Genomic DNA, 11,941 nt, shown 5'->3' on the forward strand with positions numbered 1-11,941 from the left:
CCCGGCCAGGAACCTGGACTATTTTGTCTAGTATTTATTGACTATTTTGTGCCAGATACTTGGATGAGAATGTAAAGATAAAAATGGCCAAGGTTTTTGCCAGTGAGAAACTTAGGCTGTACGTGATGGTACCTGACACTGCTGGTGACCAAGGAAAGCACCAACAATTATAAGACACAAAATAGTGAGAACTTAAAAGGTGATTGTAGTTCCCAGAAGCTAGTGAGCAAAAGAATGGAAAGTTACAGAGAGGAAGTAAAAAAGCCATTCCAAGTGAAACGAAAAAGTGGCAGCGTGGATAGGGTATAAAGGCCATAATGTGCCAGGGGCGGTGGCTCACGCCTGTAATCCCAGCACTTTGGGAGGCTGAGGCAGGCGGATCACCTGAGGTCAGTTCAAGACCAGCCTGGCCAACATGGTGAAACCCTGTCTCTACTAAAAATGCAAAAATTAGCCAGATGTGGTGGCATGCACCTGTAATCCCAGCTACGTGGGAGGCTGAGGCAGGAGAATTGCTTGAACCCGGGAGGTGGAGGTTGCAGTGAGCCAAGATCATGCCACTGCACTCCAGCCTGGGCAACGGGAATGAAACTCCATCTCAAGAGAAAAAAAAGGGTCACAGTGCATTGAAGGTTTAGCAAAACACTACAGTTTGGACGTGAAGTTGGATGGTAGGGTAGACATTGGTAGGAGAGACTGGAAGTGTCTACTGGTTTCTCCTTATTGAGGGTGGGTGTTACAGACTTTAGTAATTTATTAATACACTTGTAAAATCTTAATAGCACAAGAATAAAAGTTATCATGTAAATACATGAAGCATTTAAAAAAAAATCCAACCAAATATGTTACAAATTTGTTTTTATCCAGGTTTCCAGTTTATGCAAACTTCTGTGAAAATGAGCTAACCTTGTTATTGGTGAAGACATTGGAAATTTTACCAGCCAAGAGAGAGCTTCTCTCTTACTCAGGGTAAGATGTAATTGCAGTGTGCTAGTGCTGGAAGGGACCTGTTTTACATGTTACGTATGTTACACGTCAGCCCTCCATGTCCTCCAGTTCTGCATCCTTGGATTCAACCAACCGTGGGTTGAAAATACTGGAGGTAAAGACAAAAAATAACAATGAAACAACAACAAAAAAAAAGGAAAATAATAACTATATTTACAGGGCATTTATTTTATATTAGGCATTGTAAGTAATTAGAGATGACTTAAAGTATATGGGAAAATGTATGTAGATTATATGCAAATATGAGGGCATTTTATTTCAAGGGACTTGGGCCTGTGGATACCAAGGGATAACTAAGTATAAGTGGCCTGTCCACAGTTATCAGATTATTGATTAGTGATCATCAATATTTTCCCACATTCATGCAGTGCTGCCTCTGAAAACATGGTTGAATATCCTATGGATTTTTTTTTTTTTTTTAAATTCGAGAGAGTCTCTATCACCTAGGCTAGAGTGCAGTGGCGCAATCTCGGCTCACAGCAACCTCCGCCCGCCCCACCTCGGGTTCAAGTGATTCTCCTGCCTCAGCCTCCTCAGTACCTGGGACCACAGGCATGCACCACCATGCCTGGCTAATTTTTGTATTTTTAGACAAGACAGGGTTTCACCATGTTGGCCAGGCCGGTCTTGAACTCCTGACCTCAGGTGATCTGCCTGCCTCGGCCTCCCGAAGTGCTGGGATTACAGGTGTGAGCCACCGCGCCCGGCAGAATTTTTTAACAATTATTTGGTTATAACTAATTTGGATAATGTAGACTGCATGCAGCTTTGATTTGTGCCACTAAGAGTGGGCAAACTGTCTTCCTTTTTGTGAATCAGTAAAAATTTTCCCTCAACATGTGTTTGACAGTGTCATTCACTGCTAAGTTAAGGCATTTGGTAAACCACACAGCCTCTGCATCATAACCTTCCTAGCGACAGCCACAAGAAAAGGTGGGCATGGGAGGGAAAATGTTCTTGTGAATTGAACTGGAGCAAGCTCCATTTTTCTTTAGAAAAAGATGTAGATCAAAATAATATTTTCTTTGCTATTTCTGTGCCTTCCATGGTACATCAAAATAATAGGACCAGAAATGGCCACAATCTTGTTGACTGCTGGTGTCTTCCCCCCAGTATTTCTTTAAGCATTTCTTAAGCATCTAGCTTGTGTTTTGTTATATTTAATAGATTTTCTTAAAGTAATTGTACAGATTAGAACCAGGAATAACTTCATTTTCCTAGAAAGGGAGAATTTCTCCAGAGAGTAAATCCTGAGGATTTAGTTAGATGCTGTGGGTATTCTTGTATTTTAAATAATATTTTAATGGGAGCAGCTGATTGACTTTCAAATGGATTGTTTACATTAATAGTAATACTGCAATTATTTTTCTATTGCATCAGTCTGCCAAACAAGTTCCATGTGCATATTTAAATTCAAAACTAATTATACTTAAAAATTTAAACCCTGCATACTTTCCCAAAAATGTTTAGGGCAGTTAAAAACAACTCTTTTGGAAGATGACTCACATTTTAAGAAATGAGAGAATACTGTCAAATGATGAATGCATTTAAAAAATAATTTGCAAAGTGATAAAATCCCTTCGTTTTAAATCTTTTAAGAAGTCAGTAAGTAGTTGCTGCTTTTTAATGGGATACTAATAAGGTTGAGGTTTTTGTTAAGGGAAGTTTACTTATCATTAAACTCTATACTTACTACTACAAGGAAACTCTTTCCAAGTACATTAAACACTAGGTTTTATAATTCTTTCACATTTTAAGTATGACAAGTCCACTATATGTAACATGTAAGAATGCTATCCTGGCAGTAGACATGGGGCCAGAATAAAATGGCAAGTTTTCATTCCATACAAGTGGGGGAAAAAAAATGACTACAACTTAAACTTTATTTATTTGATTGAGAGCTTATTGCACATGAAATGTTTTGTGTGGTTGATCTTAATTAACTTCGTTCACATTGACTTTTCTGTGCTCAAGATTGTTCAATTGCTGCTGTTGCTGTTGTGTTTTCTTTCAGGATCGAGGTGGGTACCTTCATATAATATCTTCTTTTTAATTTCTTCTCTGGCAATTCTTTCCCAGATTCTTTGCTTTGCATAATTATACCTACAATGAAACCTTGGAAGAAAAGAATATGAATAAATTGTTACTATTAAGTCCTAGAGAAATTAATTTATGAAATTCTCTATAAATCACACAGAACTTAAATACTTACAGATGACTACCCTGAGACTGAAAAATATGAATGTTCTAATTTATAGTGCTATTTTTGGGCAGTATTGGTGTCAGAATACTATCAACACATTCTTTTTTATTAGGAAAGAAAAGGATGTCTACATAACAGTTTGTAAATGATAAAATCCATTAGTTTTCAGTCTTCTGATAGCATTGTTTATTATAAGAAACTAGTATTTGCTCTCATTAACAGGATAATAATGCTATGTCTACATATAATTATTTCTATCACCTTAAATAGTTCACTGCAGAAATTCATGTATAAATGGAACCATATAGTATGTACATATCGTACTCTTAGGTCCGGCAAATATTTGAGGCTCATCCATATTTTCACTGATCAGTGGTTATAAACACATTCTTAAAGTAGCATTTTCAGATATGAATAAGCAGGGATGAAATAAGTATTAGGGTAAGGGAAATGGTTGAGGCTTTCCTAAGTGAAGTGTCAAAACCACAGCTTTCTTTTTAATGGAATATCTAATACGCATTTATGCGTTCAAGCATTTTAAGACAGATTTCCATGAAAATGTCCTTAAAAGTCAAGATTCTTCATTGAGGGTGAGTATCTCACAATGGGAGATTGCTCTGAAAACGTGCTTTTTGAATTAGATAACCTATCATGAATACTTAGCAAACATACCAGCATCCCAAAGTCACCAAGATAAACCCTCCTACTCCAACATCACATGATCTTTTAATTCTACCTGTCAAAAATAAGCGTAACAGTCAATTAGAATATAAATGCCTGTTATAGTTGCCTGTTATATACATTACTCCATCTAGAAAAAAAATCTTTCATCACATAGAGAAATGCATTTTTTAGTACATAGAGAAATAAAATAAACACAGATACTCACTAGTGAACAAAAAATGTCCAAAGCCAGCCACAATAGATCCTAATGAACCATACAATATTGAATCCCGGGCACAGGGAATATTTTCAACATCTAAAAATCCTAGGAGCTTAAAGGCCTAGAATGAAAAAAAAAAAAACCTAGATTGAGTAAGAAAGTATTTCATTTTGGGGTGGTTTGGCAAAAATGACAACACCATTTATTTTGTTGTAGTTAAGGGTTTAAACTAGAATATGTGCCATGTGAAAACCTAAATCAGCTTGTATTGTCTTTGTCCAGCTTTGGTGTGCAGTCTGAATCTTTCAATCTGAAAGCCTTAAAAATTGGACCAGAACACCCTTAAGCAATAGGGTAACTTTTATGCCTATCACTGAAATTGAAAGCAGCATAGTTTGCTTCAATAACTCCAATAATTTGGGAAGCAGAAACGGAAGAAGTAATTTGAGTCATGTTTGCTTATGTAGTGCCATTTAAAAACCTTTCATATTTTATTAACTAGGTTAACGTCAACTGTGGTTGTAAGAGTAAATGTTTCATGTTAAGATAAACATGGACAATATATTAAACTCTAGTCTCTTTTCTTGCCTGTGAAGTGAGGCTGCACTTGATTATATTTGATTCTTTGTTCATAATACATGGTAACGATAGCTAGGTGTGGTGAAAAACCCGCGGATCCAAAGAGCGGGATTTTTCTCTCAGATCTGCCGCTAACTTTTGTATTCTATAGGCTACTTTTATCTCCATGGTCTCAATCTATAACATGAACGGATTGGGTTAGGTGACTGAAGTTTCTTCAAGTGCTAAAATGACTTCTTTTTCTACAGTCTTCATTGGATTTATGTATTTCTTTTTCCCAATATGTTCAACTGGGATGTCTGTCACTAGGGCGGCAAGACAGACATTTGAAAGAACAGTCACACTGCTGAACTGGCATTTCTGTCAACACAAAAGTTTAGAAAAGTCATTGTAATTGTTTTCTAAAACTTGATTCAGTATGTATCAGATTTTCAGTAAGGCTGCTTTTAAAAGGAACCACTCTGTCCATTTAAAGGTTTCATAGTTATCTTCAATGGGTTAGTATTTGGGGCAGGACATTAAAACTAGAAGAGGATTCTATAGGATGAGGTGATACCTAGAAGGTAATATATTGTAAGGCAAAAGACGTTAGAAGAAATGGGGAAAGGACAGTAAAAGGCAAGTCAGATTAAAGGTTGAAACATGAAGATATATATTCTCAATTGTATTTCTGCCTATGTTTGCTGCTTTGGCTCAAGCATCTGTTGAAAGAGACAAAATGTGATTTGGTTCATAATAAAGCAAAAATTATTTACTCTTGAATCATTCTATTCCATTTTTTCCCTCTCCCTGTCTGGCCCCCTGCTCCCAACTGCATGCCTAACACAGGATTGTTTCAAAGCTTTGCAGTACAGTTCTTCACATTACCAAGAGGTTGGGGGATTTCATTTAGCAAAAAGACTTTTCTCCTATCAGCATGAAAGCTCAGGTGATATATGATCATGCGGGTAGTGTTATGCAAATGGGGAATGCTGGACTTACCACTCCAGTCCAGGACTACCCCTTAACTAGCCTATTTCCCCAAGGATGGGATGCTGGGGCCAGAGGGTTAGTACCAGTTTTATCTCTAGTCTTAGGTGCAAAGATGCGAGTGCGAGACCAGCTTCTACCACAGGGCAGCACTAAGTATTTTCTAGTCCCACTCTCAGATTCTGATTTAGATTCATTGGAATCTATTTAGAAAACTCCAGGTGGTTTTTTCTGATTGACTATCAGACTGGGCAAACACTGCTTTAGGAAATTTTCATTTTTAACAAAAGTAAATTTGCAAACAATAGGAAAATAGCTCAGCTGGCTTTAAAGGCAAATATCTAAATAGAAGCTACACATCCTATTTAAAATAGTGCCTTCTGAAACAAACCCAATCCCCAACAAAACTCTCTGATCTAAAATAATAGTGGCTGATCTCATAATTAAGAGCTGCTGGTTGTGGGGGTGGGTGGGTAATAGTGCCAGGCTCTCTACATGTTTTGTAATTCTCCAGCCTCTCTGTGAGATTACCTCTGAAACAGTCTCGGGGACTTAAAAGGCTAATAATAAGTGTTGGCAGGAGTGGAGGTAGAAGTCAGTTTCACCCCAAAGCCTATGACATTTCCATTGTGCCAAACCACATCATTAAGAAATAACCAAGGCTGAAGGGTTCCGTGGGCACCTTTCCAGTTGTCACATGTCTAAGAAGTAATACGATTCAGTACATAAATGCCTACAATTTCTATCAAAATGGGAAGAATATGCAACGACTTGAGCCTGTATACCTTTACAGTCAAGTACACTGAACTGTAAAATGCTCAGAAGTGCAGATGAATAAAGGATCCCGGGCATAACTCCCTTTGAAGTATTGTATTTATATATGGAAATATTCTGTTCATAATATACATGCCTTAAACATTTCCATTCCTTAAGTAGCCTGCAAACTTAAGATTTAACTCTTTGCCACTAACAAATAGGAACCCTTAAAAATAAATTAAGGAAATGTTAAGACATTTTTAAAGCTTAAATTTAGAAAAGCAGCTTTACCAGCTCACCCTGATGGATCTAAGGAAAGCTCAAGAGATTTCCAAGCCAGAATGTCAATAAAGTATAGAAACAGATCTGATCAAATTAGAGCCAGTTGATGTTCCACCACTAAATCTGCTTCAGTGCCCGTATTTGTCTTTCCTCTGGTTGCAAAGGATGAATTGCAAAGGAAGACTGTCTAACACTAGTCTTCCCACTTGGGCACTTGATTTCCCTCTCGCGTACTCGGGCTTGGCCTCTGTAGCTACTCCTTTCATTTGTTAGTTTTTTTACTTGCAATAATTTACTATCAACCCTCTTGACCAGGCACAGTGACTCACGCTTGTACTCCCAGCACCTTGGGAGACCAAAGTGGGTAGATCACCTGAGGCCGGAAGTTTGAGACCAGCCTGGCCAACATGGCAAAACCCTGTCTCTACTAAAGTACAAAAAATTAGCCAGGCATGGTGGCACATGCCTGCAGTCCCAGCTATTCGGGAGGCTGAGGCAGAATCGCGTGAGCCCGGGGGGCGGAGGTTGCAGTGAGCCAAGATGGCACCACTGCACTCCAGCCTGGGCAACACAGCAAGACTTCATCTCAAAAAAAACCAAAAATCCTCTGTACACCCCTCTCCCCTCATCAGCCTCCTAAATTACCATCCTTTCGGGGCAAAACTTTCTGAGTTTAAGTGTGCTTTTCTACTTAAAACCTCCCATTCTCCCTTTAACTCACTTGAGTGAGGCATCTATCCACTGAACTTGACACCAGTCAAGACCTCCAAAAGACATCCACTGCAGTCTATCTTAGTCTGCATCTCAGCATATGTAGCACAAATTATCATTTGTTTTTGAAACTTTTTTACTTTTACTTGGCTTCAAATACGTCTCCTGGTTTTCCATTTCATTGACATCTTTGTTGCTGCTGTTCCCTCCTGATGTTGAAGTGCCACTCTTACCTCCTTTGAAATCCAGTCTCTTCCTAGGTCTCTCAAGGCTTTCAATTAAATGCCATTATATCATGACTCCAGATTTCTCAATCAAACCCTAATTTCTCCCAAGCTTCAGCCTCATTCATCTGCTGAATGACACTTTTATGTATAAAAAGCACCTTGAACCTAGTATTTGCAAAATACATTTTCACCTCCAAACCGGCCTCTTAATGGCACACTCACTACTCAACCAATTTTCAGACCCAAAACCTAAGAGTCATCCTTGATTCCTTCATCAAATCCACATTCAATGTATTAACAAGTCTGGAAGGATCTACATTCTAAATACATCCTGAGCCAAACCACTGCCCACCAACTTCATTGCTAATACAGGTTGAGCATCCTAAATCTGAAACTGATAAGACACTAAAAGAAAATGTTTGGGTTTTTTTTGAAGTGGGAAGCTCAACCTGTCCTATCAAATTACCATCTATCAACAGTACCTTTTCAGATCTTGATTCTACTCACAAAAATGTGTACCAGATGACTATAATAAATCCTCTGTAGCCTTCGATTATGCTCAGAATCCTTACCATTGCTCCAAAGGCCCTGCATGATCCCGTGCTCTTTCATATCCCACTCTTGGCCACTAGTCCAGGCACCGTGGCCTTGCCATTCCTCTAACAAGCTGAGACGGTTGTTACCGAACACATGCCGCCTTTCTCCTGATCTCTGCATCACTGGCTCGGCAGAAGTCTTGCTTATTGATTCCCCGAGTAGAATGTCAGCTCCTTAAAGGGATTTTTCCTGTCTCCATCAGTCTAGTACCTAGTGTAGTGCCTAATACTCAGTAGGCACTCTGTAAATATATTTTGAATGGGTGAATTAAGAATTTACCTGAATGTGAATTTACATGTACCAAATTTCACATTTTAAAGTTTCCTGAAGGACAAGAATGTGGCAGAGGACAGATTTTAGGGGCTAGTTCTGTCAAGGTATGCCAGCTTGGTAACTCCCATTTTTACTTTAGGTTTGCTAATTCTTAAAATAATCCTTCTCCCTGGGTTGTGCTGTAATGATCACTGACAAATTCTTTTTAAAAAAATACCACAGGCTTCTTTTCTGACAGTACCTTGGGCTGTTAATTCGTCATAGCTTCTATTAATTAGCTTTTTGATGGGCTCTGATAGGTACTACTGTTTCATGAGCGATTTTTTGTTTTTTGGCCTCCCACCTCTGACCATGCTCAGTTTGAGGCTTATAACTATCTTCATTTCAACAACTACAATATTGTTTTGCTACTTACTGATGGGCCAATTAAATAGGTCAATGTTGATCCTTTTTTTTTTTAATTTCCATGGATTAAACCACCTTTATGACCTTTATAAAAAGCAGTTGTCTCCTACCAAAAGTCCCATTCAGGATTCCAGTGTTTATCACAAAACTGAATCTAGGATTTACTGTGTGTATGCAAGGATCTTTTTTTTTTTTTTTTTAAAAAAAACAAACCACTAAGCTTATTCCAAATGGGCAGTGTATGGGAGAGTAAAAATAGATAAGGCACCAGTAGTACGTAAACTGACAAAACCTGTTGGCTATTAAGTATGAAAACAATTTATACAATATGTGTTAATATTAACCGTATGATCTGATGTCTTGGCCAAATTTAGATGGAAGCCCACCAGAGAAGCAAGCAAGAGCAAGAAGTGAGCACAATTTCCAAGCTGAGAGAATATCTTAAAAGTATATATTAGGAGCCGTTTAGCACACAGTGGGTCTTCTATAAATACTTGCTCATGATTAGCCAATGTTACGATCTCCATAGTTTATATTAAAACTTTTTTCCTCTTCCATTATCCTTTTCTGAATACCTGTTCTGCCCTGAGAATAGAAATTGGGTTCCCTGCTCTTAATAAGGAGCCCACGCAAGATCATTTATTGCCTTCCAATATGATAAGTGTAACGACGTACAGGATGCCTGGGAAGACGGGGAAAGTACCTAAGTCAGCTTTGGTGAAACACAGGAGCCCTTCCAGGGAGAGCGCTTGGTTTAGCTTTACTATACCAAGAATTTGGGTTTTATCCTTAAAGAGTTGGGATGGGCTGCTACGACCGGATGTTAGGCAGAGGGCTGAAAACTGTCCAGTTTACAGACTGGAAGGGGCCAGCGGATAACAGTGGAAGGTGGATTCAGGAGACAGTACAGGGACACCAGCTAGGGAGGCTACTGGTGATGGAGAAGAAAACCCATCATCTCATCGTAGTACAATCAAGTCATCCCTCATCAATTACTTACTCCTGTGTTAAAAGTGATGAATACAACGTGTTAAAGACAAGGCACCTGTCCTCAAGGGAGCTTTAATCTCTATTAGCCTTTACTAGCAAATTACAGTGCAGTGCCCTTAGCAGCAAAATTTTCTCGCCAAAAGATTCAGTATTGTTAGTTTATTTCATAATGACCTGTAGTAAGTCATTAGTACTACTGGTCCCCTCCTCCCCCTAGTTTTGGTCAATTTTGTCCCGGCAACTTAGATTAAAATGTTGGGGGCTGGGGATAAGAACTAGGAACAGTTAAGTTTCAAGCCCATGGGTGGCAGAGAAGCCAGTGGCACGTGCTCCGGGCCTTGGAGCTCCGCGGAGACCGTCCTCACCGCCCACCCGCGGCGCGCGCCCCGCCGACCCCCGGGTTACCTTCCTCTCCTTGGGCTCACCGGGCTCCGGCGCGGCGGCCATGAGGACGACTCCGCGACTCCACCCGCCCTCACCGCCGGGGTCGCCGGAGCAGAAGCCTGGCCAGCCGCGCCCCTCCCCGTCCCGCCCCCTTGAGCCGCCGCCTCCCGCCCCGTCCCCACGCGCCGGCCGCCATTTTAGGGAACGTTCCTAATACTCCGCAGTGGCCGCACCGGGACGGGCTGGTGCCTGGGCTGTCATGTCCTTTGTTCCATCGAACGGGCCACATTTTCTTCCCAGCCCGGCACACAGCCTGCAGGGTCGGGAGCACGGAAGGAGAAGGGTTCGGAAAACAAACCGGCTCCCGGATTCCTGGCGGGGCGGGGGCGGAACCGAGCCAGAGAGCTCCGCTTCCCGCCCCAGCCCCCTCCTCCGCCCCAACCGCCATTTCTAACCGTCTTCTCTGGCGCGCGTGCTCACGTGCACGAGCCCCGGGCGCGCGCCGAGGGGCGGGGCCGCGTTGGAGGGAGCGGGCGCGGCGCCGCTGCTTTGTCCCGCGGGGTGGGCCCCGCTGCGGGGGTCGGCGCAGCCCACAGCCCGCCCCAGCCCACCGACCCGGAAGGCGCTCAGCGCTGGCTCGGCGGCCCTCGTCCCCTAAGTGTCCTTTGTCCTTCCGGCCACGGGACGAGCCTTTGGTGCCGGGGCAGCCACACTCCGCACCAGCAGCCATTTAGTCCCCAGCGCCTGCCTCGCGCAAACGGGGCTCCCACGCCCACCCCACTTCCTCCCTTTTATAGTTTCATTACTAAGTGGCTTTAAAATAGCACGGCGCAGTTCGCCTAAAGGAGACGGGGGACAAAATGGAGGGAGCGGCTCGCTAATGAACTTGCGTCAGGACGTTGGTGTCCGCGGGGAGGGCGCGCGTGGGGCGAAGTCTTCCTGCGTCCCCGAGGAAAAATGCCTCTGCAACGTGCATTTTTGATGTGAAGTCGTGTTCCACGTTTCACTCTTCCCTACGACTGCGCCATAACGTGAAACAAAATACTGCATATTGGCGAGCTCAAATCGAGAACGCGTGCGTGCAGGGTCGAGCCCATTTTTCAGCCATCCAAATAATACAAAGCAATTTTTTCTAGTATTTATAATTTTTCCCCTTTAACTTTATGCCTCCTTTATGTACTTTTACATTTCACGTTCAGGTTATATGTATTTCAAAGGGCACTCTTGGGAGACTGGACTTGTAGAGTATGTCATTGTGCAAAGTCATGCTGCTTCGAACTCTGCTGCTCGCTGGCAGACAGCAAGCGCTCACTGTTAACGATGTCGAATTCATAAGCACTGTTCATTGGGCGTATTCTTATTCCGTAACGACCTTACTTGCATGCCCATTTAATACCTTTCTAGATCCCAGTAAAATACACGGTGTAGGAGGTGTATGTGTCACAGTTAATTTTTTTAAAGTGAGGTGTGTGTGTGTGGGGGGGGGGGGTGTTGGGGTTGTTTTTTGTTTTTGTTTCTGAAATTGTAGTTAGAAACTACATGCTGTGCCGGAACGCGGAGGCTCACGCCTGTAATCCCAGCACTTTGGAAGGCCGAGGCGGGAGGATCACGAGGTCAGGAGTTCGGGATCAGCCTGATCAACATGGTGAAACCTCGTCTCTGCTAAAAATACAA

At 41.7% G+C, this 11,941-nt stretch overlaps 2 protein-coding genes across 10 annotated transcripts in view; one reads left to right on the top strand and one right to left on the bottom strand.

Moving 5' to 3' along the window:
• The window catches only part of HNRNPU (heterogeneous nuclear ribonucleoprotein U), a 22,416-nt gene extending 18,219 nt beyond the window's left edge, over positions 1-4,197 (top strand). For both annotated transcript variants that reach the window (XM_065540265.2, XM_074033772.1), the window contains exon 16: positions 868-4,197. The gene's annotated coding sequence lies outside the window, so the exon portion shown is untranslated. The remainder of the gene's footprint in view (positions 1-867) is intronic.
• COX20 (cytochrome c oxidase assembly factor COX20) lies at positions 2,874-11,012 on the bottom strand. Of its 8 annotated transcripts, none has more exons than XR_012431872.1 (4): positions 10,501-11,012; positions 4,101-4,215; positions 3,884-3,947; positions 2,874-3,123 (listed from the first exon to the last, which is right to left on the bottom strand). XR_012431872.1 is itself a non-coding variant. In XM_015431942.3 (4 exons), the coding sequence occupies exons 1-4, from the start codon at positions 10,995-10,997 to the stop codon at positions 2,988-2,990; spliced, it is 687 nt and encodes a 228-aa protein (XP_015287428.3). In that variant the 5' UTR covers positions 10,998-11,012; the 3' UTR covers positions 2,874-2,987. The 8 variants fall into 8 exon arrangements, 4 of the variants coding, with proteins under 4 accessions (XP_015287428.3, XP_005539672.2, XP_065396473.1 ...); XR_010585108.1 differs by having other exon boundaries at positions 10,309-11,012; XM_015431942.3 differs by having other exon boundaries at positions 10,626-11,012.
• Positions 11,013-11,941: the final 929 nt, after the last annotated feature.

The sequence above is a fragment of the Macaca fascicularis genome, chromosome 1 (assembly GCF_037993035.2).
Source record: "Macaca fascicularis isolate 582-1 chromosome 1, T2T-MFA8v1.1".
Taxonomy (NCBI): Eukaryota; Metazoa; Chordata; class Mammalia; order Primates; family Cercopithecidae; genus Macaca; species Macaca fascicularis.